This window comes from Eptatretus burgeri, chromosome 4, assembly GCF_056783735.1.
Source record: "Eptatretus burgeri isolate ZD-2024b chromosome 4, Ebu_testis_v1, whole genome shotgun sequence".
Lineage (NCBI taxonomy): Eukaryota > Metazoa > Chordata > Myxini > Myxiniformes > Myxinidae > Eptatretus > Eptatretus burgeri.
This window is the reverse complement of record NC_140964.1, coordinates 34,543,557-34,568,261: the sequence shown is the minus strand read 5'-3', so window position 1 is coordinate 34,568,261 and position 24,705 is coordinate 34,543,557. Positions and strand designations below refer to the sequence as shown.

Sequence of the window (24,705 nt, the reverse complement as noted above, 5' to 3'; positions counted from 1 at the left end):
CGAAAGAGTAACTATTCCCCATAGTTCGAAATCAAAATGCTGTAACTGCTTTCTGCTACTGGGAAAAGAGTGAAAACATTCGAAACGAGAACGGCACTCGGTCGAGCGCAAACCTCCACCACGCCATTCCTCATCCAGGAGAATATATCGGGCCCAATGAAGACATTTTTGAAATATCATGCCATGTATGGTTTTTGCCCCAACCTCTCATTGGTGAAGAATCAAGTTGAAAATTATATAATTCTCGCGTCTAGATCCGGATATTTGTATGTTTTCATCAAGTACTCGTGAAATAATCCATGCAATTAAATGAAAAAAAGATTCAAAATACAAATTCACAAAAAAAGTTGTTCAGCGTTTCACTCACGGACCGCGAATGGGAGTGGTAAAATGGCCGATCTGTGGCTTCCGTTGGTCATGTGACGCCATTGGACCAATGAGCCCTCCATGACGATGTGGAGACCAAGGATTTAAAGGACAATGAAAGAGATTACGAAAAGAAGGGTAAGAGGAGGAGGAACAACACGAAGAGGAAGATGATCATGAAGAAAAAGAATGTGCGGAAGCAGGAGAACGAGGAAAAACTTCCGGGTGATCTTCCTCACCTCGTCGTCGTCGTGGTGGTGGTGGTGGTGGTGGTCCTCATCCGGTCAAACCCGAATGGAAGAGGTATGTTCGGAATTTGTTTTTATTTAATACGGAGGAAGATCTGTAAAACGTTCATTTAAAGATAAAATAATATATTTTCGATGATGATGATCGGGAATTAAGATAAGTTGAAGTAGTTTTTATCCCCCGCCGCGTGGGGAAGGGGGATATTGTTGTCACCCAAGTCGTCCGTCCGTCCTGGCGTCAACATTTATAGCTGTGAGTGCGATAACTCAGAAACTGTTCGCCATATCGATTTGAAATTTGAGTCACACATGTACTGAAAAGAATGCGAGGGAAAAACCTTCGGAGTGGAGGCTTTATTTCACTTGATTGAAGCCGCTTCCACAGACACATCAGGGAATACATGTGCAGCAAGGAGTACGTGTGTAGCAATGTATACACGTGCAGTCGATCACCGCAAAATAAATCAGCAATTCGCACGGAGTCCGGTATACTCCCAATTCCTACCATTCAACGAGCACCAAGTGAACCACCGCCGGAGATGACAATGCCCCGGGGACAATCCCACCGACCGCGCGGAATCTCGGTTTTATGTGTCCCGTGTGCGAGCCGCGCGACACGTGATCACGCGTCACATCCTTCAATTCATCACATGTACCACCTGAAAAGGAAGAACCCTATTGATTTTGGGCGTGGTCGGATCCGAGATGGCCGACTGGGGCGGCCATCTTGAAAAAAATGTTTTTTGTAATAAATGGAAAACCGCTTATCTCATTTCAATTATTTTTGGTTACTACGTTCCTCACCCCTGGGGAACTTTTTCGAGATGATGACCAAATGGTGTCTTGTTTCCAATTCACCTCCCTCATTATCTGGAATATGTATGACCTTTTTCATTCAATGGTGGGGGATTCCCCATCTCTGATGGTATATTTATTAAATGCATATTGAGGTGTTTGATTTATTGAGGTGCTTGATGGAAACTTTCCTAATCCCCAAAATTAAAACAAAATGATCGTGTGGGTCTGAAATGTCACATCCTGGTTAACATTCCACCAACATACCATCCTTAGTTAAACTCGCGACCACGGGCAGGAGTTCTCTCCTCGACCCACCTCCAGTACGTGATGTCGCTCCGCGGCGTTCGCAACACGTGGTGCTCCGTGTCGGTGAGCAACACGTGGTGCTCCGTGTCGGTGAGCAACACGTGGTGCTCCGTGTCGGTGAGAAACACGTGGTGCTCCGTGTCGGTGAGAAACACGTGGTGCTCCGTGTCGGTGAGCAATCCAAACTGTATCTCATCAGAGATGCACAATTTGGCGGGGAGATACCAAAACCTCCACCATTACCATCATCTTGAGACGGCTCACCAGATTCTAACGGGGAAGAGCACATGACCACAACGATAGGAACCCTTCCTTTTATATAACACTAGACGACTCGTGAACCTATTGGGTTCCCGTTGTGATTGCGGTTCATGAAAAAAAAAACATTTCAAGAAAAAAAACCTAGCTCAAATGAGCTGAGATCCTTGTCCTCTTAATGATGACGTTATAAAAACGAATATGACGTCATTGTGATGTATCAGGTTTGCGATAAATTATCTGTGCTAATGCCCGGCTTGATTCCCGCAAACAAAATTCAAACAGCTTGCCTAGTTTCGGAGATAATGGTTTCGGCGATTTCCATTAGCGGCGATATTATGACGTCAACTTTTTTTCTAGAAATAATTTCCAAAATCGGAGATGGTTACTGCCTGCGCGTGGGCTTTCTGCATATACATGGCAAGTTTCATGAAGATATGATGAAAACTCTGGGTTGTGAAACAAAAAATGTCAAAAAATAGGAATGACGTCATAAAAATTGATATGACGTCATAGTGATGCATCATATGTGCGGTAATTCATCTCTGCTAATGCCCTGTTCAATTCCCGCAAACGTAATTTTAAAAGCTTACCTAGTTTTAGAGATAATTTTTTAGGCGATTTCCATTAGCGGAGATATTTTGACATCGTAACTTTTTTTTTCTAGGATCAATTTGTTAGATGATCAATTGATTTGTCAATTAATTTCAAAATCGGAGATGGTTACTCTCTGCGCAGGGTATTTTTACATATATACGCCATGTTTCAGGAAGTTTCGATGAAAACTGTAGGCTGTGAAACAAAAAAAGTCCACAAGAAGATGAAGAACAACAATGTGAGTAAGACTTGGAGATCCTCCACGAGGATCTAAAAAGGCCACAAGAAGAAGCAGAAGAACAACAACGTGAGTAAGACTTAGAGATCCTCCACGAGGATATAAAAAAAAGATAGCTCCAGCGAACTATACCGCTGAGGTTGTTTGCATTGATCAAATAATCCCGAAGAGTACTTGACTGAATCAGGAATTGATTTTTAAATATTTTTTTTTGTTGCCCGATTTGAACGAATCTTGATATTGCGCGTCAATGTGAAAAAAAAAAAAACTGAGATAAGACAGTCAAAGGAATTATTGTGCGTAATCTTCTAAACACAATTTTATTTATTAATGAACACTGAAGTATTGGATCAAAATGGCGATGATTATTTTATGCTTAAAAATAAATCGTTCTTTGTCTTGACTAAATGTTTGAGATTTTAAAATAAATAATTTCAAGAAAAAAAAACCCCAAAAAGGTAGCTCTGGCGAACGACACCACTGAGGTTGTTTGCATTGATCAAATACTCCTGAAGAGTACTTCACTGAATCGGGAATTGATTTTTTAAATAATTTTTTTCGTTGCCCGATTTGAACGAAACTTGATACTGCACACCGCAGGTGAATGGTGAGTAATGTGAGGCCGAAAATGTTTGCGCTATCGTGTACCGTTTTGGCTGTATTTCTGGAACATACATCCATACATGTATACAAGATGAGAATTTTCGTAACATATAGATAGATAAGCCTTGTGTCCCTGGCAGGTTATCAGTGGAATGGACAGCTTCTTTGAATGGCTTCAAACACAAGGCCTGAGAGAAGAAACAGCCCAAGCAGTGATCAATGTACTTGGAATTGATAATCAGAAGGTTCTTCGAGCTTGTAGAGAGTCCGCTACATTGCAAACAGAGCTCCTCTCTCTCTCCAAAGAGAAATTTAAATTTGCAATGTATGCTGACTTTTGGAAATTTGTGAAATCTTTTTTGAAGCCGCAGGTTGTGCAGCTCGCGGGCTCTTCTCTGTTGGGAACTCTGTTCATTAACTTGGAGAATGTTGTTCGAGAACTTTCCAGTTTCTGTCAAAACTTTACTGGATTCCAAAATGTGCAGCTGGAAAACGTTCCTGGTTTCTTTGGAATTGGTTTCAGTGATATCTGCAACCTCGACCATCAGGATGATGGATTAACACCCAAGTCTGGTATGTCACTATTTTATACTCCCTGCATGTTATAAATACCTTGATCTTCCATCAACGTTTTTTTTATTTTTGGAACTTGTGCAATCTCCTTTGGAACAATATGGTGTTGTCTAACACGAATGTGGACTTTTTATATAAAAGGTCAAAACATATTTTGATACCTCCACTGATGAAGTCGCCTGTCTACGGGGGTGACCCCCCAAAAAAGGTATTTGCTTTCTTCTCTGAAACAACACACACAAACTTCATTCACATGGTCCACAAGCCTTGGGGATACCAGGGTGTTCAGGAATAATTAGTAGGTCACATAGTCTGGCAGCAATATTAGTTTGAACGTAAATCTTAAAAAAATACAACTATCTCTTGAACCACTTAATCAATCAACGTGAAGTTTCAGAATTATGCTCTCTCTTTTGTCATTCAAACAGCAACATAATACGATGCCATTAATTTAACAAAATACTCTTACGGAGACGAATGCCATTCTGACGTGATATCTGGATTGAGAGAAGCTTCGTACAGATCGAAACTCAGTCATCATTGTATTGAGGTATTTATGAAAACTCCCACCCACGTTGGGACACCGACTGGGACCCCAAAACATTCCACAGAAGGTTTGGTGGGGCTATCCCCAAAACTGAGGGAGCAGTTCAGGCACAGAGAGACAGACAGACAGATACTGCAGCTTTATAATATGGATAATAATCAGAGACTGACATACTTAACGAATCAGAGACTGACAGAGTTGATGTCAAAGCCACCCAATGCTCGCCTGTTTATACATTTATCGTTTTAAAAAGACAAGTCTAATATTTTTTCTAAAGCATTGCAGTGAATTCTGATCCAAATAATTTTAAAGCAATATATGTATTTGTATATTGTAATCAGTAAACGAGTACACATATTAAATGAATGGCAAGCGTCTAGTATAAACAGGCGAGCATTGGATGGCTTTGACACCATCTTAGGTTGAAATTAAAAAAAATTAAAATCATTTGTTAATTTCCACTTCACTACACCAATAGTATACCCCAAAGGAACCTCCATGCCAAATATCAGCATCCTAGTACACATATTAAATGAATGGCAAGCTTATAAAAATAACTTGCACCAAAAACTTAACGTTGATGTGCTACAAAAAAGTTAAGTTCAAAACATTAAAAAAATATTTTTCATTTCAACTTCACTACATCAATAATATACCCCAAAGGAACCTCCATGCCAAATATCAGCATCCTAGTACACATATTAAATGAATGGCAAGCTTCTAAATAACCTGCACCAAAAACTAACATTTTCACGCTGACGCTCACGCCGGGGGTATCGCTCTAGCTCTCTGTTCTTCGAACAGGTGAGCTAAAAACGTCTTTCTCAACACACCGGTTGTTGGCAAAAGCTGAAGTTACAATTTTAGAATTGTTTGACAAAGACAACGCAGATTAGGAGAGATGGAGAAGAGCCAATAAGGGTTCACTGAAAAAGTGTGCACAAGATGCCTGACAGTGGACAGCCCCAACGGATGCATTGCTGAAAGGGGAAGGGATGACACAGGCTATTAATTACCTTTGGCAGGCACGATGTTTTTTATTAGCTCACCTGTTCGAAGAACAGAGAGCTATAGCGATACCCCCGGGGTGAGCGTCAGTGTCAGCGTGAGCGTGAAAATGTTGAAGTTTTTGGTGCAAGTTATTTAGAAGCTTGTCATTCATTTAATATGTGTACTCGGATGCTGATATTTGGCATGGAGGTTCCTTTGGGGTATATTATTGATGTAGTGAAGTTGAAATGAAAAAATAATTTCGAATGTTTTCAATTTTTTAACCTGTTTTGAACTTAACTCTTTTGTAGCACATCAACGTTAAAGTTTTTGGTGCAAGTTATTTATAAGCTTGCCATTCATTTAATATGTGTACTAGGATGCTGATATTTGGTATGGAGGTTCCTTTGGGGGTATACTATTGGTGTAGTGAAGTTGAAATTTACAAATGATTTTAATTTTTTTTTTTATTTCAACCTAAGATGGTGTCAAAGCCACCCAATGCTCGCCTGTTTATACTAGACGCTTGCCATTCATTTAATATGTGTACTCGTTTACTGATTACAATATACAAATACATATATTGCTTTAAAATTATTTGGATCTGACTTCACTGCAATGCTATATAAAAACTAGAATGGGCACTCAGTAGAGCGCATACCTTCGACAACGCTACATTTTGCCCCCACCCCCCAGAAACCGTTGATTGTGAGGGTATTTAATCCCATACCACATCTGCCATCTCAGATGTGTTATGATGGCTTAAAAACATTAAATTTCCTGTGTCATATCGTATATCACAAGATTGGGCATTGAATTCGCAACATTTTGGCATTGGTTGCATGCAAATTGGATAAAAATCGACCGCACTATGGAAAAATGACGATTTTGACCTTTTCATGACCTTGACCTTTGTACTCTTAATTTTGTAATTGGTATTAGAGTGTGGGGAACAGAACAGTCAACATTTTGGTGTTGGTTTCATGCAAATCGGATAAGAATTGACCATGTTATGACTAAAACCGCACCTTTTGCAATGTCGTGACCCCCCCTGACCTTTGACTCCCAACCGCTAATAAGAGTTATTACGTCATTGTGTCATGTCACATATCACAAGATGGGGCATTGAATTCTGAACATTTTGGCATTAGTTGCATGCAAATTGGATACAAATTGACCACACTATGGTAAAAAGACTATTTTGACCTTTTCATGACCTTGACCTTGACCTTTGACCCGATCGCTCCCAAAATCTAATCAAATGGTCCTCGGATAATAACCAATCATCCCACCAAATTTGCTGCGATTCAGTTCAATACTTTTGGAGTTATGTGAATAACAAACAAACAAACAAACACACATATTCACAAATAAATAAATAAATACACGGCGATCAAAACATAACCTTCGCAACAAAGTTTGCGAATAGAAGGTAAATATTATTAGACTAGTCTTTTAAAAACGATAAATGTATAAACAGGTGAGCATTGGGTGGCTTTGACACCAACTCTCTGGTTTTTAGGTCATCTCTACCGAGATGACCTAATAAAGCCGGACCAAATGTCCGTACGTCCGTGCGTCCTTCCGTACATCCGTCTGTCAACAATTTTTCTTTCCGATCTTGATGAAACTACGTATGTGGGTAGAGGTCTATGAGTGTTGCACAACGATATAACTTTTGGCCGGGGTCAAGGTCACGAGGTCACGTAAGTTATAAAAATCGCCATTTTCAAAACCTATCAAGTCTGCCATTCTACAAGATATTCGGCAACTGTTTATTGATTATGATAGTAAAAAATATTATCTTGTATCTAACCGGACAGATTTTTGAATTTCCGTCCCGTTTGACCGCCACATAACCTGGAAGATGGTCAAAAACACCTCCCGGTACAAAGAAAACTTTTTACTTCCGATCTTGATGAAATTTGGTATGTGGGTAGAGGTCCATGAGTGATACCCAACGACATATTTTTCCCCGGATTCGAGGTCAGGGTCACGAGGTCACGAAAGTTGTGAAAGTCGCCATTTTCAAAACCTATCTAGTCTGTCATTTTAGGGGATATCTGGCAACGGTTCATCGATTATGATAGTAAAAAATATTATAGAGATGACAGTCACCCCCACACGGGGGTAATTTTTTTGTTAGAATTTTATGGAAGAAAAATTCAATTTTCCCCAAATCCTGATTTGGTATGAGCTCCGAACAAGAAGAAATGATGCATACTGTGAAATGCATTTTTCCTGATTCAGGAATAGCAACCCAAAACCATGAGATGCTGGTTTACCAATGGTAATTTCGTCTCTCACCAAAAATATACGATCATAAATGGATCTCTCACGTCTGTGATACGTTAGGGCATCTCTATTTCATGGAGAGATGCCTTTTTTTTAAATATTTTATGAAAAAAAAAAACGATGCATTATAAGGACTTTTAACATGATTTTTATTGTCGGTGTTAAGCAATGACGCGGTGTAAATTTGTATCTGCTGCAAATCCCCTTCATTTGGGAATAGACACAACACAACAATCCTCAAACTCAATCATTGCAGGTCCTATAATATCCCAGAATCCTTATCGTAATCCATTAGAATTTCCAGATTCTTGTTGACAGTTAAGTTTATCTGCTTGAAAAGAACATCAAAGCAGATGTAATGTTCATTATTGAATAGAAACAATATTGTTGGCAGAAAGTCTGAATTTGGTATTTTGTGGAGACCCACGACTGTCAAATATTTAAAGAGAAAACTTGTTTGTATCATTTTTTCCAAAACAGTCTGAATGCATTTTTAAAATGGACATGTTGTAAAAGTTTCACATTGAAAGCCCAATATGCACTTTTACAGATGTGAAAGGGCAACATTCAAACAGTTGCAATCATATATACTGTATGGTGATCAGAAAAGCCAGATGGACAACTGCATGTTCTCTTAAAGTGGAACCCAAATGCTCAGACCACCTCGATGCTAATCTATCCCTTGATACTGCACAAAATAGATGTCCTTTTCTGATTTCCGAATTATATTGTGGGTAAATTTACAAATATCAGTCAAAGTCTTCTTCTTAAACAGATTTCCCATGTCCGTACTGTCACCAGGTTATATCATGGTACGATTTAACTCAAATGGAGAATAATTTTCAGTTTTATACATTCAGCCTTTTCCCGTGCAGTGTGAAATTGAAGAATTATTTTCAGTGTCACACTTCACGTGAAAAAGATGAATGCCTGAACTCCGTGTTTGCTTCTAAATGTTGTCTCAAATCCATCGCTTTCTTTACCCACCTTACCCAGTCGCACCCAGCTATTCCTGGATTCTGTGTCCTTTTCTCATGACAAGGTGGAGAGCTTGCTGTCAAACCTCGACTCAGATTCTGCAACCGGTCTAGACGGCATAAGCCCACGTGTCCTAAAAACCTGCCCCTAGGCTCTTGCTCACCCTCTCTGTTCTGTTCAACCTATCATTTGTTTGTGGTCATCTGCCATCTGCTTGGAAATCGGCAAACATGACCGCTCTGCATAAAAAGGTGCAAAAACAGATTCCTGCAACTACAGACCAATCAGCCTTCTCCCAATCATCAGCAAGGTTATGAAATCCATCATCGTGTCAGACATTAAATCCTTCCTCTTCTCCAATTGCTTGATTTCTGATCATCAATTTGGATTCAGTCCACGTCACTCTCTCCTGGATATGCTGTTTCTGCTCTCCTAACAATGGATGGAGATCCTCAATGCCAGATATGAAATCATGGCCATCTCCCAAGACATATTGTTGTGGGCCGGGTATTGGTGGTGAGCCCGACCGTGAGATGGAGCAGTCGAGTCGGCTCCACCGAACACCCGGAATTTAGATCGTGCTCCTCGGAGAACTCCGAAGAGCACGTGTTCCTTACAGGACCGTGGTCGCCAATATTTTGGTGGCGTGAGGTAGGGTCCACTTGTCTAACTCCAATTTACCTAAGTACTCACGCCGTCCAACTACCGGGGAAACCACACCTTCGGCCGTCTATGTCCGATCTGAGTCGCGGGGACGGCTCGGATCCGGCGTAACCGAGCGGAAGTTACCAGAGCCGTGCTGGACCAAATGTACAACTACGGCAGCAACGGCCTTTTTAATTCCCCAACACGCACCGTGCGAAACCAATGAAGGAAAGGACAAGGACAAGCTGAAACATTCAACAAGAGGGGATTTATTTTACAATAGGGGGAAGGGGACACATAAAGGGCAGAGTTAAACTGACAAAGCAATGCAAATAATGTACAGCAAAAGCACTTAACAATTCCTACTTATAGACGGGCCCACAGGACACACAGACGCACACACAAACACCCAAAAGAAGAAGGACCTCGATGGTCTTTATTATTCCTTCAGCTCGGAGGGAAGTCGAGCTGAGGGACGAGAACGTGGCTGGCTACCTGGCCGCGAGCACGTGGCTGGTCGTTCACCCCCTTCCCGGAGCTCTGGTCGCCAAAGGATGGGCCAGGGCAGTCAAATCCAGAGGCGGTGAGACGAGGTGAGAGATCGCTGCGACGAGCCCATAGCCAGCGATGAGACGAGACCAGCGCCAACTGACACGAGACCAGAAAAACCAGCAACAGGACGAGACCAGAAGAAGCCAGCTAACCGTGCCGTCCCGTCTATCTCTTCTCAGGAGGGAGGGCTTCTTCTCTCTGGCCACTCGCCTCCTCATTAGACAGTTCTGCCGCGCGATTCGCTCGTTGCCCCCCCCTCCGTGAATGGCCGAAAGGGGTGCCAAGGCCGCTGATTGGACCGGGGGAGGGGTGGGATGCGTGATGGCCGTCGCTGCGGACCGCCCCTCAAGCAAGAAGAGTAATATGGTCCTGCATGGGCTACGCTTATTGGCCGACTGTCAGCACCCTTGCTCGCACCCCCCCCCCCCGGATTGGGCGAGAGAGACGTCAGGTCCTCGTGAACTCCGCCCATGTACGTGCCGACACGCACATGTGCAATGGTGCCGGGTTGAGGAAGCGAGGTGAAGGTGTGTTGTTGTCGTTATCGTTGATGTAAAAATAAAAGAAGACCCTGACTATCAAAATAACTCCACAGCGCATAAACATTTAATTCCCATTAGACTAGGGGATGGATTCTAACTAGAAACACATAGTTATCGACAACTAACCTTGGGAGCTGAATGTTGAGTGCGCATGGTTTCCAGATTCGGAACAATATCACGTGCTTTCGATACGGTCTGGCACCCTGCTCTGCTCACCAAAATCTCTTCCTATGGTATGCACGGCCATCTCCACTCATGGCTCACAAGACTTCCTCTCCTGTCACAACCAATGTGTGGCCCTAAATGGAGTTCTCTCTCTCATCCCCTCTTTCTGTCCAGTCTGGAGTTCCTCAAGGCAGTGTTCTGGGCCCTGTTCTTTTTCTGATTTTCATCAATGATCTCTCCCACTCTCTGGAAAATCCTCTTTATCTCTTTGCTGGTGAGTGATGATTGCACCCTTTGCGGTACTACCTGTCAACCCTTAAATCGGCAAGCAGCAGCCTCTTCACACTCTGCAGATCTGGATAAAAACACAAGCTGGTCCAACATGTGAAACATGTCCTTTAATCCTGACAAATCTCACACTCTCACTATGTCTCTCTGAAAGGAACGTCTGGAATCCCACCCCCCCTCCCCCCATAAACTTTCTCAACAATTCTCTTGAAGAACTCCTTTCATTCAAGCTTCTGGGTCTCATTATCTGCCATGATCTTTCCTGGGAAAGCCGCATTTCCAAGCTGGCCTCCAAAGCCAGTTGCCGACCGGGCATACTCAATCGTGCAAAATCCTTCCTTGGCACACCTGAGCTTCTGACCATGTACAAAGCTTTCGTCTGCAGCCTGATGGAGTACTGCTCTCCCCTCTGGGTTGATGCTCCTGTTTCTCACCTTTCTCGGCTTCCCGCTGTAGAAACCAAGGCACTTAGGATCATTGGCATCTCCTGTGATGAGGCTGAGCCTTTGGGTCTCTCACTGTCTCCACTTCAAATTCCTTGTTTTCCTTCCTGAAAGTCAGTGTTGTTTAAGGACCTGAAAGTCCCTGTCCTATCCATCTTGTTTACACTGTGTACCCCTTCCCATCCCTCTCCCTTCCACAGATCACATGTCTCTGTTCCCCATTGTTTTGTCCTTCCCTCTCCCACTCCTCTTGTCTCCTGCTCCCTTTTGTACATTCTGTGTGTTAGCTCTCAAACGAGCCTCGACATTGCACACAAAAAAATGCAAGTATGCTGGGTCGATGTGTCCTTGATGCCTATGGCAATATATTCTAAGGTTTCATGCCATATCAATGCCTGAAATACCTGAGTGTGGATTGGACCAACAAAATGTTCGCTTTTGTGTTCAGAACGTGTTGCAGAGCACTGTTGTGAAACAACAGTGATTGCTAAGATCTTGTGGTTATCTGCCACAATTGAGAGAGGATGCCATCCCCACGATGACATGGAAGAAACAGCCGTCACTCAAAACTACTGTCTCTACTCAGCGAGCGGCGCATGCAAACAGACACTTTGAGCAGTGAATGAAACATCTGTTGCTACTTCTTGGCAGTTATGCAAGAACACCTGAAATAATTTTCACATTTCCACAAATCAGAGGAACCACCATCTATTTGTGGTGGAGAGAAAGTATATATGTACCATCTACTCCTCCAAGAGGATTTGACAGAGGATGCTAAAACTTTCATGGTACCCCCACCCCTTCACCATTCCCCACCAAATACCCACCACCACATCTCCACCATAGCACCACGACGCCTCCACAAGGGCCGGACAATAACGTCGACATCTCATGGACATGATGGTGCGGCACGGACACAAATGGTGTCGGGGAAAGTATTGTTGCGGGCTGGGGGGTCGGGTGAGAAGACCACTAGGTGGGGGAAGCTATCTCCATTCCCACCAGGCTCCCTGGCATTGTGGGCCATCACACACGGATAATTCCGTGACGCGGCGGGTCGCTTAACAAAACCGTGGACGCCAATAACTCAACCGCGTGACCTAGGGTCCTCCTGTCTATGGGTTAATCGGGTTACCGAATTAATCACGTGATTTATTTACTGGGGAACACGCCCTCGGTACGCCTTGTCCGAACCGGATCACTCCATCAGATCTAATCACTTTTCCGGATCGGATGCAGCCGAGCGACACTGCCAAGGACGTACCGGCTAAAAGGAACGGATCGTTGGGAATAAAGTCCCGGCTAAGCTAGGATTCGGACCATGCTGGATCAATGGAAGAAAAGACAAAAACGAGCAGGGAACATTCCTAATAATAATAATTTATTTACAAGCAGGTGAGGAAAGATATGTGGCACAGTGAAGATTTATTGTTGTGTGATGCAGGGATAGAAAGAAGCGTGGTGCGACAATAAACAGGCAACTTACAAAAGGCAACACAGAGCAGAATTAACATGAAAATAATAACAATAACCATCTTCTGCGGTCTTGCTTAGGGAGACAGGTGCCAGGACACACACATACGCACACACACAGACAGAGAAACCCCGATGAAGAGGGAGTTTTACAACCAGGGAGGGGGGGGGAGTTGAGGCTATGACCTCGGGACCTGTGCGCACGACATGCCGCCAATACGTTTCCGGGGGGGGGGGGGGAATGCTCCGGGGTGCGGTACCCGACAGCGGGTGCGTTGTCTCTGGCCCAAGCCACACGTGTGAAGACTGTGTTCGTGAAGGAGGGGCTTGAGTGGAGAAGGGGCGTAGTCCAGAGGGCGAGGGTGGAGTAGAAGGCGGGATCAGATAAGCCGGTGGGGTCGACGTGGTGTGGGCGGAGGCGGAGACAAGGAGCAGGAAACAGACCGATCGGGCAAAAGGGACTGCCCCGACTTTTATAGGACCCGCAGCTCGGGGGGGAGGGGCCATGCCGAATCCAAACGTCATCACCCGAATTGGGCGCTCTGATTGGCCCCGACTGCTCATGTGGCCAGCCAGCTTGGGCCGGAAACTGTCTCACTTCTTTTCCGGCAAGGCCATCTCAAACAGCGGCAATATTGTTGTGGGACCGGGTATCGGTGGCGAGCACGACCGCTAGAGGGAGTAGTGGAGTCTGCTCCACCGAACACACCAGAATTTAGGGCGTGACTCTCGGATAAGTCCGAAAGGCACGGGTTCCTTACTGGATCATGAATCGCCAATAATTAGACCGCGTGGTGTCAGGTCAATTGCCAAACTTCAACACAGTAAGTCCTCGCTTTTCGCAAGGGTTGCGTTACTGGAAAACCTTATGATAAGCGAAACTGTATTAAACAAAACATATTTTCCCATAGAAACCAATGTGTTAAAGGGGGGATGCGTTTTTGGCTCGGAATTTTTTGGACATCAACAAAACACACTCCTCGAGAAGTGGCAACTTACCCTGAGGCTGGAGGAACGGAGTTGATTGCGGTGGACATTTCACCAACCATGCTCTCAGCCTGTCAATAATCTCCTGCACCCTCCAAAAGGTTTCGTGCCTTCATTCAACACCAACAACAAAACGACATCCTTTTGGTTAATTTAACTAACCCACTAACTTTTATTACACTAACCCTGGGTTCCCTTGGGTGGGATTCACTCCTCCCACCCAATCATTCGTTCGCACCAAGCATTCCACATTCACTCCATTCACACTTGGGCCTGTTGACCCACATTCACTCATCATTTTTTTCAATTCACTCTAACACTGACACTCGACTAACTATGTCCCCTAACTAACTCGTGTTCCCCGTCATCCCTTATTCAAATGCACGTTCCATTTAACTCCACGTAGCTAATCTACGTCCCCACTAAACGCTCCATGTCTGTCCTTGTTCTCAATCCATTTCTAAATTCTAACCTAAATTCACCCTAACTCGTGTTACCGGGTCCCATGAAGGACGGCTCATGCCCCCATGAGGCCAGTCTATCTAACGCTAAACCCTTCCCTAAATAATGCTCCTTTGCCCCGGCGAGGATGTTCGCTACATCCTGGCCGGGCATCGTCTACTCGTGGCAAGGCTCAGCGAGCGTTACGCCTCCAGGGCGGCAGTCTGCAGCACGCTCATCCCCTCGGTTTGGCCGATATATTAGGGCGTAACGTCGTCCCATTAATCACATTAAATGATCACTTTCGGGCTATCACCCATGTGAACCACCGTGCGTTACACACTTGGCCTTCGTGCTGCGAGATCCCGTTGACGTCACTCGCACACGGCCCGCTCCGCGAGGTTTACCACACACACGGGCCCGGCGGTGTCGCCATGGGGACTCGTTCCATGCGTCCCGCGAACACCACTCACGGTGCGCAGCACGTTGGACCCCGTACACGTGCTCACACAGGGATATGCTCTTTCCAAATTCAATCAATCCCTCAGTTCGCTTCCATTTTAGCCATCTGGGCTCTGGTATTGTACCAGGCGCGTATCGTTTCAGCGCCGGCTCCCCTGGAACCATTAACTTACCGAGCACGCAGATTTGTTAGCTCCGCACTTAAGCTCCGCACTTCGGCGGTTTGCAAAACATGGATCGGATCTCGCACGCAGAGTCCCGCGGAGCCGGCGCGGTTTCTGAAATAACTTTATCCCGCTCAGTAGGCTCGCCACTCTCGTCCGTTACATGACCCATGACTCCTGTCTGGGTCAGTCCGTGTCACATTTTCTCACGTGCACTCATCCACGCTATGTCATTTGCACTCCACTCACGTTCTGACACATGCTCCGGCACAATCAAACTGGGTGCTTGTGTTAGCCCAAGAGATCCCGGGGCTTCTATCCCCCAATGCTAGGCATGTGCTCTTTCGCACCATGCAACCGCTCCACCTCGCACAGCCTTACCGGACTCACTTCGTCACGGTCTGCCTCGAGGGGGAATATTGTCTCCCCTTGTTTTTGTGGGAGGTTAATCCGACCCTCGCATTGGGTCTCAAAACATTTCACAAGCTCAACCTCAATGTCCCTTACCATTTCTATTTGTGTCTGCTCCTCTTTTATTTGGTACAATTCGTCCCTTACCCGTTGTATTTCTCCCTGCGTCTGTCACCTCCTTTAATTCCTGCGTCTTTCACCTCTTTTAATTCCTCCTTTGTGATGCCCAATTCCTGGTTCTTTGTCTCTACCTGTCTGAGTTCACAGGTTTCTCTCTTGACTATCGTGGTTTCAATCATTACCTCGACCTTGCCCGTCGTTATCGCGGTCCGAACACCTTCCACACTCCCCCTCAACTCGGTTATTTCCCCACGTACAGTCCTGATCCCATTTGTAAATTTCCGGTCCATTTTTTCATTTTGCCCTTCACCTCTGCCAGCCCTACGTTCAAACTTCGCAGCCCCGCCTTTATTTCCTCCTGACCCGATCACCTTTCAGTGTTTGCATATTCCAATCCATTTTTTCCACATCACTCCTCTGTTGGTTTCGCCCCAGTTCCATGCGCTCCATCATTTGTTTCATCATCTCCATCAACTGGTCCGTGTCCAATGGCTTTGGCGGAGCCGATCTGCTATGATCGGGTGTGGATCCGATAGGGATCGCTCGGTCCTCCGTGAGGGAAATTTGATGCAGGGGGTCCTCAAGCATTGTTATAGATGTGGTTGCCCCCATTACCTCTGGGTATGGCTGCAGGGAATGATCTCCCTCAAAACTGTTGTCCTGAGCCACGGAGTCCTCCAATATTGTACTCTCAAAACCCACCTGAACCAGCTCGTCTTGGTCCGCCATGGTCCTTACCGCTAATTAAATAAAATTGAATCCTGCTCTTAATTTCGGTGGGGAGGGGGTTGCACTTGGCTCGAATCCCGTTCAAGATACCAAATTGTTGCGGGTTCGGATGCCGCAAATTTTTTTGGGTCGATCCCACTCCTGACATGGAATTGTTGCGGGCCGGGTGAGAAGACTATCTCTGTGGGGGAAGCTATCTCTGTTCCCACCAGGCTCCCTGGAATTGTAGGCCGTCGCACACTGATAATTCCGTGATGCGGCGGGTCGCTTAACCGACTGTGGACGCCAAAAACTCAACCGCGTGACCTCGGGTCCTCCCGTCTATGGGTTAATCAGGTTACCTAATTAATCACGTGATGTAATTACCAGGGAACATGCCCTCGGTACGCCTTGTCCGAACCGGATCAATCTATCGGATCGGATGCAACTGAGCGACACTCCCAAGGACGTACTCGCTAAAAGGAACAGAACATTGGGAATAAAGTCCCTTGGATTCGGACCATGCTGGATCAATGGAAGAAAAGGCAAAAACGAGCAGGGAACATTCCAAATAATAATAATTTACTTACAAGCAGGCGAGGAAAGATGTGTGGAACAGTGAAGATTTAGTGTTGTGTGTAATGCAGGGATAGAAAGAAGCATGGTGCGACAAACAGGCAACTTACAAAAGGGGACACAGAGCAGACTTATTGTGAAATAACTATAATAACAATAACGATCTTCTGCGGTCTTACTTCGGTAGACAGGCTCCAGGACACACATACAGACACAGAAACCCCGATGAAGGGGGAGTTTTGCAACCAGGAAGGGGGGGGGCGAGTTGAGGCTATGATCTCGGTACCTGTGCACCCGATAGCACGATGTGCCACCAATATGTTTCAGCGGGGGGGGGGGGGGGATGCTCCGTGGTGTAGTACCCGACAGTGGGCGCGTTGTCTCTGGCCCAAGCCACATGTGTGGAGACTGTGTTCGTGAAGGAGGAGCTTCAGTGGAGAAGGGGCGGAGTCCAGATGGCGAGGGAGGAGTAGTAGGCGGAGTTGAGGAGCAGGAGGCGGGTCGTGGCGGTGTCAAGGAAGCGAGGCGTGGGCGGAGGCGGAGACGAGGAGCAGGAAACAGACCGACCGGGCAAGAGGGACTGCCCCGAACTTTATAGGGCCCGCAGCTCGGGGGGGGGGGGGGGGGAAGGGCAATGCCAAATCCAAACGTCATCACCCGAATCGGGCGCTCCGATTGGCCCCGACCCCTCACGTAGCCTGCCAGCTTGGGCCGGAAACCGCCTCACTTCGTTTCAGGCAAGGCCATCTCAAACGGCGGCAATATTGTGCTCCAAAGCCACGAGATGACATGAATCGCTCGTACCGAAATTGGCATGCGAACCATCCTGCAAAAATCCCCGTGCGACCGGTCGAGGGTCCCGCATGCCCGCTCGGGCGTTCGACCAGCGTCGATCAACGTGCTCGTTCCGCGCACCACTGCCAGCGAGGACCAAAGTTACATTGCCATGAATAAATCCATGCACGTTTCACGAGCGGCGTACGTGTCTGCTTTCGAGCACATTCCATACAGTGCGTGCGGTTCTGCCATTACGCACGTGGCCAGCGCTCGCGTTCACACGACTCCGCTAGCGCGTGTGCGGGGCAAACACCAATATGCGTCGGATATTGATGTTAAAAAAGATCAAGCCGCTTCTATCCGCACACTCGTATCCTGCCCAACATGGCGTAGAGTCGGCTTTATCGGCCTCTGTATGTGTTTCGTGCAGCGTGGGCATCGTGCTGGCAGTGTTTCCCGTGCCGTGAAAAACACCATTCGTGCAGCCTCTTCAGAGGTATTTACTTGCATGCCTTTCTAATGCAATCGGCAATTCTCCCCAAACCATAGGAAGCTCGAGTCAATAGTCTAGCACCAACGAGCACACTACATGACTCGGCGCTGCAGTTTCCCCACCATGGTGCTGCACGCGCTGGCCTCCACGAGGCCCCACCACACAGCAAAGGCGCACGTGGCTGATTTACCTCAAGAATAATCAACAAAGAAGAAGAGTGGGGATGAAATGAAAGAAAAAAATTATTGAAGCAACCCTCGCTATTAGATCATCGCAACGCACTCCCTTGTTGTCCCGCAATACAAAACGAAGGGGACTATCTACACGTATAATAATGGAATTACTGTCTTGGGACACCTATCTGTTGTATGCTTGCGGTTCCAAGAACCGCAACAGTATTAAACAGGACAATCCCAGAACATACAAAGACAACTTGTGATCCGGCGACTGTTAAACAAAGTCTTCGTCATCCATTTTATCTGTCCTGTCGAGCGATAAGGGGTATTTCAGCTCAATTTCATATATAAACTGATTTATCTCTTAGCACAAAATCCCTCCCTGATCAACCACCAATGAAACGAAAAGCAAAATCAACCAAACTGGAGTTGACATGTGACTGGCGTTTTGATCTTTTTAACACCTCCATCTTCACTTCCACATTATTGCTCTGAAACTGTTGCACAAGGCTTGAAACGATTCAGCTCCATAATTCCCCTGAAAGAGGTTCCATCACGAATTTTGTCTCCAATAATTTCTTCACAATCCCACAGATCATTTTCAACATTCTGAGAACCTTCAGTTTTGCTGATAATGGTGGAATTAGTATCAAAATCCAAGCTCGCCATGCATTGTTTCTCTTTGTGAAACTGTCATTTGGATGAAGGTGGCATACAGATGTGACATCACTGAAGGTGGCATACAGTGAGGGGGGAAGAACTATAATGATGATCCAAACAGGAATAATATGGTTCCAGCTTGGAAGACTTGGACCCTCATTACATGGGGAGTGGGTGTCTGTAGTTTATAAACTTTTACAAATGGTGTGCAATATTTTGACCAAAAAACTGCACAATGACTTGTTCTTTGTGTTGTTTTTTTTTTTGTAGAACAATCACGAGGTAAAATTGGACAAATTACCTCCAGGTGCAGATTGGCAGTGAAGAAGTCTTTTTTGAAGAAACAATTGCGAGGTCACGACTCACCACCCTTAAAATCCAAGTGTATGTCTCGTCCTCATAACACAAAGCTTTTATATGAAATGAAACAAACCCAAACATGTTCTTGAAAGGAGAATACGTTATAAGTATAATGTGTACATGATGGATTTTGTTCAACAGGTAACCTCAAAAAAACTGCAAATGGAGACAACAACCAACGAGAGCATCCTTACAAATGCTGCATTTGTGATAAGGATTTCATTTCTCAAGAGAAATTGAATGGCCATCGGACCACCCATACAGGAAAACATCCACACAAATGTTCTGTCTGTCGTAAAGGTTTTCGTCATAAATACTATTTAAAAACACATATGAGGATCCATGCAGGAAAGCGTCCTTTCAAATGCTCTACATGTGATAAAGGTTTCTCTCAAAAACACGGCTTGGATAGGCATATGAGGATCCATACAGGAGAGCGTCCTCACAAATGCTCCATATGTGATAAAGGTTTCTCTCAAAAATACGGCTTGGATAGGCATATAAGGATCCATGCAGGAGAGCGTCCTTACAAATGCTGCATTTGTGATAAGGATTTCATTTCTCAAGAGAAATTGAATGGCCATCGGACCACCCATACAGGAAAACATCCACACAAATGTTCTGTCTGTCGTAAAGGTTTTCGTCATAAATACTATTTAAAAACACATATGAGGATCCATGCAGGAAAGCGTCCTTTCAAATGCTCTACATGTGATAAAGGTTTCTCTCAAAAACACGGCTTGGATAGGCATATGAGGATCCATACAGGAGAGCGTCCTCACAAATGCTCCATATGTGATAAAGGTTTCTCTCAAAAATACGGCTTGGATAGGCATATAAGGATCCATGCAGGAGAGCGTCCTTACAAATGCTGCATTTGTGATAAGGATTTCATTTCTCAAGAGAAATTGAATGGCCATCGGACCACCCATACAGGAAAACATCCACATAAATGCTCTGCATGTGATAAAGGTTTCTCTCAAAAACACGGCTTGGATAGCCATATGAGGATCCATACAGGAGAGCATCCTTACAAATGCTCCACATGTGATAAAGGTTTCTCTCAAAAAGGCAGCTTGAATCGTCATATGAGGATCCACACAGGAGAGCGTCCTTTCAAATGCTCTGCATGTAATAAAGGTTTCTCTAAAAAATATGGTTTGGACTGCCATATGAGGATCCATACAGGAGAGCGTCCTTACAAATGCTCCATATGTGATAAAGGTTTCTCTCTAAAAGTCAGTTTGAAAGACCATGTGAGAATCCATACAGGAGAGCGTCCTTACAAATGCTCCATATGTGATAAAGGTTTCTCTAAAAAAGTCCATTTGAAAGGGCATGTGAGGATCCATACAGGAGAACGTCCTTACAAATGCTCTACATGTGATAAAGGTTTCTCTCAAAAAGTCCATTTGAAAGGGCATGTGAGGATCCATACAGGAGAACGTCCTTACAAATGCTCCATATGTGATAAAGGTTTCTCTCAAAAAGGCACCTTGGATAGCCATATGAGGATCCACACAGGAGAGCGTCCTTACAAATGCTCCACATGTGATAAAGGTTTCTCTCAACAAAGCAGCTTGAATAGCCATATGAGGATTCATTCAGTAGAGCGTCCTTACAAATGCTCCACATGTTATAAAGGTTTCTCTCAAAAAAGCAGCTTGAATAGCCATATGAGGATCCATACAGGAGAGTGTCTTTACAAATGCTTCATATGTGATAAAGGTTTCTCTCAAAAAGGCGGCTTGAAGAGCCATATGAGGGTCCATACTAGAGAGTGTCCTTACAAATGCTCCATATGTGATAAAGCTTTCTCTCATAAAGTCAGTTTAAATAAGCATATGAGGATCCATACATGAACTTCCTCATGGATGGTCCATATGTGATAAAGTTTCTCTCAAAATTACCATTTTAAAAAGCAGATGAGGTTACATATGGAAATATGACTAAAGAAACCAAAAAGGTAACACACCTACTGTACATGGATGATCTAAAACTCTTCGCACCGGATGATAAAAAATTTGCAGATCAACTGAAACTCGTAAAGCAGTACTTGGAGGATATCCGAATTGAGTTTGGTCTTGTACAAATATGCCAAATGCACATTTTTTCACAGAAAAACAATAAGAACAGACAACATCTCAATCAATGAAAGCACACTCATACTGGAACGAGAAAATGAAACATCCTCCAAATACCTCGGAATAGAAGAAGGCCCCCAGGCACAACCCAAAAAATGCTTAAAATAAACAGCAAAGAGTACCGACGCAGAATAAGACTAATTCTGAAATCATCCCTCTCTACAACTAACATAACCAAAGCTATAAACCAACTTGCATTCCAGTTGTTCCAATATAACTGTGCAATTATAAACTGGCCATAATTGGAGATCAACAAGTGAGACACAAAAAGAAGGAAACTTCTAACTACTGTATTCACAAGATGTTCTTCAAAAACCAATGCGTACTGTCCAAGAAATTTCTAAGTCATCCTGTACATTTGAACATTTATTAAACAATCAACATAAGCAAATACAAACAAACACATACATATGCGCATATGGAGAGACTGAACAGACTTACTCCAGATCTCTGAAATACATGGAGAATTTTAGTTCCTTATAGAGTGTTCAGTGAGACATAGTATTTTTTCAACGTTGTTAGACATAGTCAAAACGCTGGTGCCACAGTTTTTCAGGTCTTGAAATTCCCGAGTTGGAGCTTATCTGCAGCCCCGGCTTGACCTGGTGGAATGGTTGTAACATATATTTCAAATCCAGACGTTTTGATCCTCTCCCGGCACAGAAAAACGCACAGAATGCTGGAATGACGTCACATTCAACTCTTTTGGGCATTTTGATTAATTTCTATAGTATTTCGGTTAAAAGTCAGTCTGCTTCTCTAAGACTGGAAAAATATATTATCTTGAAGCGATTAGATCTTCGTGAATACATCTGGACATTTTGTTAGACCCACATTCCAACTTGTTGGTGCCTTTTATTTAAAAAAAACATCCCTAAGCTAGTTTTTAAATGATAGGCAATCTTTTCACTGAATTCAGCTTACTGGAAAAGTCGGCCTGCTTATCACAATTTTAATAGGTTGATCTTTCCATACAAAGGAAAGATATGATTCTTCTTCTTCTTTTGGCTGCTCCCTTTAGGGGTCGTCACAGCGGATGATCCGCATAGTGATTTGGCACATGTTTTACGCCGGATGCCCTTCCTGATGCAACCCTTGTCGCCTCTTACGACACAGGGATATGGTACACCTATTTTAACCGGGATATACACCAGCCCAGTACACTGGTACTCATTTCGCCGACCTCGGAAGGATGACAGGCTGAGTCGACCCCCTGGTGTATTAATTCAGTGGCCCAACGGGACTTGAACTCAGGACCTTTTGGATCCCAAGCCACTGCCCTAACCACTGTGCCAACACCAGGCTAAAGGAAAGATATGATTATGTTAATTAAAATAGATACATGTTCAAGCACATCGAATCATATCATATCATATTTGAGTACATTTTCTATTTCAGATTTAATACATTAATTTTAATATCAAGTTTTAATTATAAACATTTTATTATTGTTTTTATTACCCTCAAACCCATTATGCTAATTTCGGAGAAATTGCATCGCCAAAGCCTCCCTTTTAGTCATTCAGACAATCATTCATGAATTTTTTTAACAGACTACATCGGCAATTCTCGAATGAACATCTCACATTCCAGAAACATCAGCAATCTGTGTGCAAATCATCTTTCTCAACTCTCCCAGCCAATATCTACCAATAAAGTTTTAATTGCTTCTTCATCCATTTTCCTTGTCGGTGAATGGCCATGCAAGGACAGAGGCACTGGTCCAGACAGATGTTGCGCACTCAAGTTGTCCTGGGTATTAGTCTTGATCTTCTGCTGCATATTGCTTTGATACCTCGGTGCATGCAGTACCTCCAAAAAGGGCGGTGTTATCTCACCGCAATGTTACATTTCTTGATCAGGATCAGTTTTTGTTTATATATATATATATATATATATATATATATATATATATATATATATATATATATATATATATATATAACAATAATTTGGCCATTTAGGAAACTCATTGTATTTCTCCAACAAAGAAGACGAAGCAGCGGCCACAAGCAGTTTCCTTCAGAAGTCCAACGCCACCTTGCAGAGTAGAATCTCTCCTGTGTCTCCTTTCTTCCAGCACAATGTCACGCTCCGTCATGGTGAATGGGTAACCATATTTCGTTAAACTTGGTGTAGGACACAACATCGGTGGATGAGAGTAGGTCGGAGAATATGTGAAGAAGAGTAGCATCTTGTGCAGAGCACTGTTGTAAAAGTCCCTCACACCACGTGTGGTATAGCTGGAGGCATATTGGCGTGGAGTGGTCAGGGTGGAGAAAAGTGTAGCGAGTGGGAATTCTACAACACAAGCTTCTTTGGTGCACCTCAACAGCATTGTCCGCTCCACATACTCCAATGTCATAATCACAAGAAATTCCATTTAGTAATTCCAGCGAAGTGGGTACAGCATGAAAGGCCAGAAAGATTTTTTTTTATTACTATTATTATTATTTTAAAGATTCAAATGGCAAACCACTGATAAAGGATAGCAAGAGTGATGATTGCCTCAGGGATAACATCTGCCCATGGTCATATTGTTGCGGATTTGGAAACCTTGTGCACACAAACAGACAATAATCCCTAAGCTTAGTTATTTCAATAAGTATGTGTTTATAGTTAGAATCCATCCCCTCTGTCTAATGGGAATTTCGTGTGTGCGCTACGAGTTACTTTTTTTAGTTAGGTTTTTTATACATCCTCAATTACAACAACAACCATTACATCAACAACAGCGGACTGTCGCCATTACGCACGTGGCCTGAGGTGAAGAGGTAGGCAGAGCTACAATCGCCTCAGCTCCGACTCTACCCCAGAAAGGTGGGAGTTGCCACACCTGGATATGTCCAATGAGGGCCGGCCAGTGAATCGTGCAATGGTACCATCCACTCAGGAGGCGAGTGGCGAGGAGAAGAAACCCCTCCCACCTCAAGAAGAGAGATCACTCTGACCTAAAGGGTGGTAGTGAGGAGGTTTCTGGCAGACGGTTGTGGTCGTGGCGGAGCGTTCTGCAGGATCGTGGCGATTGGCTTGGTCTGCAGTCGTGGGCCGTGGACTTTGGCTTGTGGGTTCGAGTCCCACCAGTGGTTCGGAGTCGGTGTGGCCACACGAAGCGGACAGTTATCCCGGCCCGGCTTGACCGAGATAGACCCATGGGGTCCAGGTTATTTTGGGTGTGTGTCTGTGGGCCCAGTCTGTTAAGTAGAATTGTGTAAGTGCTTTACTTTGCTTGTAAATTACATTTCTTTATTTGGATAACTCTGCTCTTTTTGTGCTTCCCTCCCCGGTTATTATTGTAAAATAAATCCCCTGTTAAATGTT

At 44.3% G+C, this 24,705-nt stretch overlaps 2 protein-coding genes across 4 annotated transcripts in view; both read left to right on the top strand.

Moving 5' to 3' along the window:
• The first annotated feature begins 430 nt into the window (after positions 1-430).
• On the top strand, positions 431-24,705 carry LOC147027781 (uncharacterized). 2 transcript variants are annotated; one of them, XM_085877395.1, is made up of 4 exons: positions 431-669; positions 3,555-3,987; positions 19,151-19,264; positions 19,382-24,705. In XM_085877395.1, exons 1-4 carry the CDS (start codon positions 556-558, stop codon positions 21,100-21,102), a joined length of 2,382 nt encoding a protein of 793 aa, XP_085733521.1. In that variant the 5' UTR covers positions 431-555; the 3' UTR covers positions 21,103-24,705. The 2 variants fall into 2 exon arrangements, with proteins under 2 accessions (XP_085733521.1, XP_085733522.1); XM_085877396.1 differs by lacking the exon at positions 3,555-3,987 and having other exon boundaries at positions 439-669.
• The window catches only part of LOC147027780 (uncharacterized), a 71,192-nt gene continuing 50,336 nt past the window's right edge, over positions 3,850-24,705 (top strand). For both annotated transcript variants that reach the window (XM_085877388.1, XM_085877387.1), the window contains exon 1: positions 3,850-3,987. The gene's annotated coding sequence lies outside the window, so the exon portion shown is untranslated. The remainder of the gene's footprint in view (positions 3,988-24,705) is intronic.